This window comes from Anoplophora glabripennis, unplaced genomic scaffold (genome assembly GCF_000390285.2).
Source record: "Anoplophora glabripennis isolate ALB-LARVAE unplaced genomic scaffold, Agla_2.0 scaffold1188, whole genome shotgun sequence".
Classification (NCBI taxonomy): Eukaryota; Metazoa; Arthropoda; class Insecta; order Coleoptera; family Cerambycidae; genus Anoplophora; species Anoplophora glabripennis.
The window spans coordinates 70166-78540 of NW_019417284.1; the positions used below are offsets into that span (position 1 = coordinate 70166).

General features: G+C 33.7%; 1 protein-coding gene across 1 annotated transcript in view; it reads left to right on the forward strand.

Moving 5' to 3' along the window:
• Positions 1-8375, forward strand: part of LOC108913396 (zinc carboxypeptidase) — a 37893-nt gene that overhangs the window by 12901 nt on the left and 16617 nt on the right. Inside the window, exon 2 of the mRNA XM_018718945.2 lies at positions 3972-4346. Coding sequence (XP_018574461.2) covers positions 3975-4346 — 372 coding nt within the window. The 5' untranslated portion in view covers positions 3972-3974. The remainder of the gene's footprint in view (positions 1-3971; positions 4347-8375) is intronic.

Sequence of the window (8375 nt, forward strand, 5' to 3'; positions counted from 1 at the left end):
CACCAAGCACAATTACGTTTATTATTTTTAATATTAGTTTTATAGTTAGAGAGATATATGATGAGTGAATTTATATTTGGTCTATATAATTGTAATACACAATTATTATTACAAAATGGTATAATATAAACAAAATTGTTTCTTTTTTAAGTAAATCATCTTTACCTTTCACGATTATAGTGTATAAATTATTAATAAATTTTATATTTTCATTTGCAATTTAGGTATATGTTTGATTCATTCTGGAAAACATTAGTTGTTTTGTCTGAAAGATTTTGTATATAAAACTCAGAATCAAAATGAAGATTGTTTACTGTTTCATCATTATTTCATTATCATGATTAAAATATGAAATATAAAAAATCGGGTTATTGCGTTTAAAAACCATGTTTGACGCGGCCTTCGGAAACACCCCGCATACTTCATAACATTTTTAAAACGTCCCCCTTATGGCGCCTAAAATTATTTTCTATCCGTATGGCATATGAGTAATATTATCACTATTGGGCCGCCCTGTATGAATATCCCTAGTAAAGGAAAAAACTTTAAATATGTAGGTATTGAATGTTGCGAATAATAATTAAAAAAGTAAATGGTTTTTAACATTTTATTTAAAAAAAATCTTCAATATACATACGTATCATTAATAAAATAATATATTTTAAAATATCAAATGCAACTGTTATCGGATTAATTATTATTCACCCTATTGTACATACCAAACTTCTTGCTCCGCTTATTACGACGTCACCTGTTTGAGCAGCTTCGCCGGCTGTACCCACTGTCGGCGCTGTCCAGAACACAACTTGGAACTTGGAATGTGATGTCTCCACTTCAAATTCATAAATAAAGAACCATGCTGGCTCGAATGGACCAATGTTTCCTTCGTCTTTTTTCTGCTGGTCTTCTTTATACCTGTTGTTGATTCAAAAGAAAAATACACAATATTTTTTCAAAGAACATATATTACGTTGAACAAACAACTGAACAAATCAACAACTCAACAACGACTGACCACACGGTCGGACAAAGAGATACATTACATGACACATGCGCGGTAACACCCCCCCATTAAAAAAATCGAGGGGTGTTAGATCTGGTGACTTTCCGGGCCACTGAATAGGTCCATTAAACCCAATCCATTTTTCTGGGAAAGTGTTATCTAAATATTGCTGCACAATCTTGGCCTTGTGGCGTGGAGCCCCATTCTCTAGAAGTGCAGGAAATTCTTCTTGTAGGAAATTTAGGTAACTCACGCTGTTCAATGTATGTTCATAAAAATAGGCCCCAATTAAATGTCTACCGATGATGCCGCACCATGCATTTAGGTATTGTAAAATGGCCTTGGTATTGGACTGGATTTACAATGTGCGGATTTCCAATTTATTTATTATTTATCTCTTTTCACCATTTTGGACACATTGATATGTATACATGGTAAGTCACATTTGTAAATACACATTAAAAGTAATCTACATTCACGTCACAAATAGAAAAATTTAAAATTTGAACTTGCGTTATGAAAAGGTTAAAATACTTCACATTTACAAGGAACTAAATTAAACGTACAATGTATACTTTTATCACAAAAATAGTAATGACAATATGTATCTATTGCCTGAAATTCTGTTATAGTCACTCAACTATTATTTTCAGATTTGAGATATTCTAATACACTATAAAAGGCATTACTCAATAAAAATTCTTTTATTTTATTTTTAAATTTACTATAGCACGTAATAGTTTTAATATTGCTTGGCAGTCTGTTGAATAAAACAATGGCATTGTAATATGGGAAGCGTTAAAAAAAAGTGGTGCGATGTTTTGGTATGCTTAATAATGAAGCCCCATGCCTAGTGTTGTATGAATGGTAATATGAGCAAGACTTAAAAAGATGTTCATTTCTTTTAGCAAAAGTAATGGATTTCAATATAAGTATATATCGACGGTAAAGTGAAGAGTTTTTTTTCTTTGAAAATAGGTTTACAACTGTCAGTGGGCAGTACTCTATATATTAACCTTAATAATCGTTTTTGAGCTATAGAAAAACGATTAATTTCTCTTCCACGACCCCAGCATATTATATTATACGACAGATATGAATATGCTAAAGCGTAATATGCGTTTAACATACAACTTTCATCAAGAGAAGATTTTAGTTGCAACAAAGCAAAATAGGCTATATTCATTTACTTACATATTACGTGGTCAATGTGATCATCATAAGTCAGTTTAGAATCAAAATATGTTCCTAGAAGCTTGACGTTTGTTGAGAGTGTAAATGCGCTATGTATAATGGAATGACTTGGAAGTAGTCTCAGTATACCGAAGTTAATTATTAAATTTTTCTCCTCATTTAACATAAATTGATTACGATCACACCAAGCACTGAATTCGCTAATTACATTTACAATCTTCTTACGAAGTTCCTCGGGGGTACTGACAGAAACTGTGATTGTAGTATCATCTGCAAACATGGTCATTTGTAATATAATCAGGTAGATCATTGACGTAAAGCAGGAATAGCAAAGAATTTAGCGAAGACCCCTGCGGAACTCCTAGATTGGATAGATGTGGTTCTGATATCGATTCTCCTAGTTTGACCCTCGGATATCTATTACTCATGTAGGAACTTATCCATAATAGCATATTACCTCGAATACCCATGTATTTTAATTTTTGTTTTAATACATTTTTGTTAATCGTGTTAAATGCTTTTGATAGATCAAATAAAATTGAGACCACATAGTTACCATTATCTAGACATCCACAGACATATTCCAATAAGTGACAAGATGATGTCTCCTTTTCTGAATAGTACCATAATTTATTATAGACAATTTTCTCTAATAGTTTAGATACAATGCTTAGGGCCGATATTTGCCGATAATTGTCAATATCCTCACAATTTTCTTTTTTATATGGACCAGCAGAGTTCGTTGCGCCTGTTTGGCAAACCATTACTGACCAACCGACTTTCATCCATCCATTGGGACGTGCCGAAAAAGGTTCTGATCAACAGACTCTACATTAACTATAATTTGAGCTATAAAATTAAGTTTGTTTTCAATGTAACGCTCAGGCAAATCCTCCAAATTGTGAATTTTGTGGTCTTTAGAATTCGTTGAACGACTGATATATCCAAATTCAATTCCCGGCTAGCCTACCGTATAGAATTTCCTGGATTTTGTTCGAAATACTGTAACAGTCTAGCTGTATTAACATTGTTTTTTAACCTTCGGTCAATTATTTGTTTTTTCCGAACAGAAAATGCATCTTCATTTCGTCGCAAGGTCGCTCCCAATCTTGTAAAGGTTCTATGATCAGGAATGAGGCGCTCTGGATAGCTTTCTTGATATAACTCTACAGCTCTTCTTGAATTTTTTTGTGACTCTCTGTAAATTATCAACATATCAACTTTTTCTGAATGAGAAAACATGTTGTAAGCACAAAAGTTATACATTTAGCATTCGTATTGAGTAATATTTTGAGACATTTATGCACTTTAAACAACGAACACTCAATTATTTTCCAACGACTACTTGATCTTTCTACCGCTAATGTGATTTTTAGGTGGTATTTCTTTTGAGACTTTTTAGGACTATATTGCTCGTAACATTTAAACGGGAAGCAATACAGAAAAATTTCTCTAATAAAAGTTTATTAGAAGAAAGTAAGCTTTTTAAGAGGAAAAAAATTTGGGTGTGTTTCTGGAAAAAATATAATTGATGACGTCATTAGCCGTTTCTGTCAAATCCCAAAGATAATACTTTCTATTGAAAATGGAGCTTACCTCATCCCATTTAGTACTACGTGTTCCAAATTTTATTTAATTTTTTTGTATCCTCACAGTAGGCCCATACTATCAAGTTTGAGATACCCTGCACATTTTTTTATACACTTTTAAACAGTAACATGCTGTACTCTATCTTATGTGACTTGTGAATCTGATCCTTATTTTACTGTTTCAGAAAATGAAGTTTCTTTTTGCTTTACTTTCTTTGACTGTAAACCTTTGCTTGGCCGAAAAAATCAGATATGATGATTACAAAGTCTACAGACTGATTCCTAATGACGTGGAGACTCTCAAAATCCTCAAACAGATGGAGGACACACAGCATCTTTCTGATTACAATTTTTTTAGCCCTGTGGTCAAAGTAGGAGGTCCAGTTGATGTTATGGTACCACCCCACCAGGTTGATTACATAGAAAATCTGGCCAAATCTAGAGAGATGAATTCCAGTGTGGTGATGCAAAATGTACAAAAGCACATCGACAACGAAGGTGTCAGGCCAGAATCTAGAGCGGGAAGCTTCGATTGGTCTAGCTATCATACGTACGATGAGGTAATATGAAAATAACTATAACATAACTCTTTCAGATGTGTTTATTTATTTCTGTGTTTTCTGGAGAAGATTGTAAAGTTGTGATGAGAGAGTGATTTAGTAATTCTGTTCAATGACAGTTTATAACAGCAATGTTGCGACAAATTGCTCTTGTTTGAAAAAATTAAAAGTTAAAATACAACCGTTGAACTAGCGGTTGTCTTCGACGGGAAAATTAAAACCAATTTAAAAAGACCAATCGTATCGGTCTTTGGCATACATGTTGGTTTTTGGACTGACCGTCTTTTCCATAAATTTTATCAACAGCCATAGCTTTTTACAGTAATAATGCGTAATTTTCGAAAACAAATGGGTGAAATATGACTCTAGGTACATTAAATTGTAGGTAATTTGATTGCCTACAACATAAAATGACTAATTTTCCGATAGGTTGTCTAGCTTAAAAAAGTGAAAAAATATGTAATTTTACAACTTATTTACAATTTGTCAACTTAGGGTCACTCCTTTCGAGTTGTTTTTTTTTTTGATATTATTCTACATACCCTTATCCATCATAAAGTGCAATAAAATATCACTAGTATTTTTTTTACGTTCAAACTGGACTGGTTCAAACTTGTTCAAAATTCGACTGGAAGATCGCTGGTGTGATCTACCTGATTATGATTTACGCCTCTACCCGAGTATCATAAAAATGAACAGTGATTCATATCCAGCACTTAGACGAGTAACGGAAGTGAGGGGTGCAGGGGACAAGATTTCATAGGCGTACTATTTGAGAAGGGGTCAAAGAACAGAAAATTATAAAAAAATTGTTTACTTTAAAAAGCTTATAGACTCACCTGTCCTCTTCACAAATGTTCGGACGGCGATGGCCCCCCACCACCCACTTACACCTACTTGATGCGCACTTCGCGGAAATCACACTTTATCACTTACATGTATACACTGAACTACATATACAGGGTGTTCCATAATTAGTGTGCAATATTTTAGCAGTAGATTCTACGATCAAAAATAGAAAGTTGTGTTTAATAATCTGTCAAATTAATTCCAGTAAACAAATGTTTGTTTTCATGGCCTACTCTACTACTACTATTCATGCAATCCTTTTCCATTCTTGAGATTACGTAATAAAACTCTAACATCGATTTTTCTCGAAAATGAAGTATTTTATCGAAGTAAATCAAGGGTACATTTTTTTTTGGTGAAAAACTCATATCTATCATAGTCCGATGTTTAAATTTGAAAATACTGACATGCAAAAAATTGGGGGCGCATTTTACCCGTGAGCCCCTTACCTGAGACACCCCTGACTAAAATTTTTGAACAGTTTTTGTGTAGTTTGTTAGAACATTTATTAAGTGTCCAACATATAAAAATTCATAATGATACGTTGATGATCTCCTGAGGCCCCTGTTAGAGGGGCGTAGCTCCCGTAGGGAGCATTTTTGAACCTTTGTTTATAGGAAAATTAATCTTAATTTTGATCATAGAATGCTAAAGTATTGCACACTAATTATGAGACACTCTGTACAGTATACACTATTGCCTACTATCACTTCACTATAATGGTCACACATTTACAGTTATTGTACAATACACTACACTTATTGTACGTTATACTATANAAATCAGTTTTCAACAATTTCGCGATCATCACCAAATTCTGACTCATCGAAAACCTCCAAGTTCATTTGTATTTCATCATATTTCTCATAAAGTTGTTCTAAATGTGCTAATCTGCTTTTTAAATTGTTTACTGTAATATTTTCATCAACTTGATCAATAAACTTTTCAATTCGCGTAATGCTTGCCTTTATTGTGCCACGTTTAGACACTAATGCTTGTTTTTCAGCCATTTTACTCATAAAACTGCCTAATAACAGTCCCAATTGAAGCAAATACCTTGCAAATCAAATACCTTAATTTTCTACATACATTAAATATTATGCAACTATTAATACAAATTATTAACAGTGAACAATAACTTTATAGATGAAGACATGCAACAATAATTTCCCTAGAATTCACCCGCGCACTGTTAAGTACGGCAATGTAGCTTCACCCGCTGAACGGCGTTGAAACGGCGTATGCAAAGATAATGGGACGATGTACATACCAAACTTCTTGCTCCCCTTATTACGACGTCACCTGTTTGAGCAGCTTCGCCGGCTGTACCCACTGTCGGCGCTGTTCAGAACACAACTTGGAATGTGATATCTCCACTTCAAATTCATAAATAAAGAACCATTCTGGCTCGCATGGACCAATGTTTCCTTCGTCTTTTTTATGCTGGTCTTCTTTATACCTATTGTTGTTGATTCAAAAGAAAAATACACAATATTTTTCAAAGAACATATATTACGTTCAGACTGCCACCAACTGCGACAACTGAACAAATCAACAACTCAACAACGGCTGACCACACGGTCGGACAAAGCGATACATTACATGGCACATGCGCGGTAACACACATAAAAATAAGTATTCGAAACCCCAAATAATCGCCGATTGTAGTATTATCCTTTTTCATGACCATAAAAAAATAATAAAATTAATGACGCCGCTTGCCTCTAATAAAACTTAATCACGGTAAGTTTATTTACTCATTAGGTTTAATGTTTTCCGAGTGTCCATTGCTAGTTAGAGCAAATAGCATTAATCCAGCAAACGTACTCGCAGTACCACAGAGACGCGTTCTGTATTAAAATGAATCGTGTTATTGACCTAGACGAAGATTTTATTATAGGAGGAGGGTAAGGGATATGGAATCAGGTGTAATTCTGGAATGCTCCGATTTATGTCAATTCTGTGATAGACGATAACAGATACACAAACTACGTAATGTAAATTCTGCAATGTTCCTACCCAAAACATGAACCGATAAATTTTCAACAATAGTGAATCAGTAATAATGAATGACTCTTTAGTAAATAGACTCAAGGATGAAAATACTTATTTAAAGGAACTCATCCGGGAATTAAGGGAGAATAACGTCTTAATTAAGGAGAATAAAAAACTCCTAGAAAAACAGATAGATACTCTGAAAAAACAAGCAGGGCAAGAAACCAAGAATTTTGGTCGGAACAGAAAACATAGATTAGATAGTCAAGTATCGCAAACATCGAATACTGTCCGCAAATAGTTTCGGATAATCAAAAAGAAATATTTCTATTTCCCCTTAGGAATAACAATCCATCAATAGATATATCAAACCGTGAAAATATGAATTCTAGCATAGCAATTGCTAAAGACGCTACTATGACTTGAGCACAAGTTGCCGCGAATAAATCTGAAAATACTGTAGCATTCAAATAAGACACCTTAATAAAATACATATTTATTGTTGTGTCCCAGTATCCTTGGCTAGGAAATTTTATACCATCCTGTATCGTGTAGGAACACACTCAGATCTCTAGTTTTTATAACAACCAAAGTCCGGTCGTGCGCGCTTCACGCGGAGTAGGACGAATATTAAATTCGAAAAAGAAACAGATGAACGGGCAGAACTTCTTGAAACGCGGGTCAGAAATAAGTACGTGAAATTGTTCATTCAACCTGTGCCGTAGTAAAATTGCAACATAATTATTAGAGTAGCCTTGATGCCGATATTTTGAACTATACAAAAAATCTGATATCGATGTCCCGTCCTCTTTTTTTGAGTTTACTTCGCTGGTCCCAAAAGATCTTGGCTAACTTGATTAGTTTTAGATATACAGGGTTTTTTGAAAAATGGGCCATTTACGTTAACCTCTCTATCTCCGTTGTCATTCAATTTAGAAGAAAAAAGTGTGCGCATTATTTGTTCTATTTTTTATTAGAAAGCCAGTGGCGTACTCAGATTTTTTACAAATCGCACAGTTTTTCCGATATTACATAAACATAGGTTTTTTTTAATAGAACTCCCTGTATTTGGCCATCCCGTTGAATAGAATTTTTTTTTACCTTTTCAGCTATATATAATAATAGATACTTTTTATTTGCCTAAATGAAGAAAAATGCAAAAATGTATAGATATTTTTTCAGTTG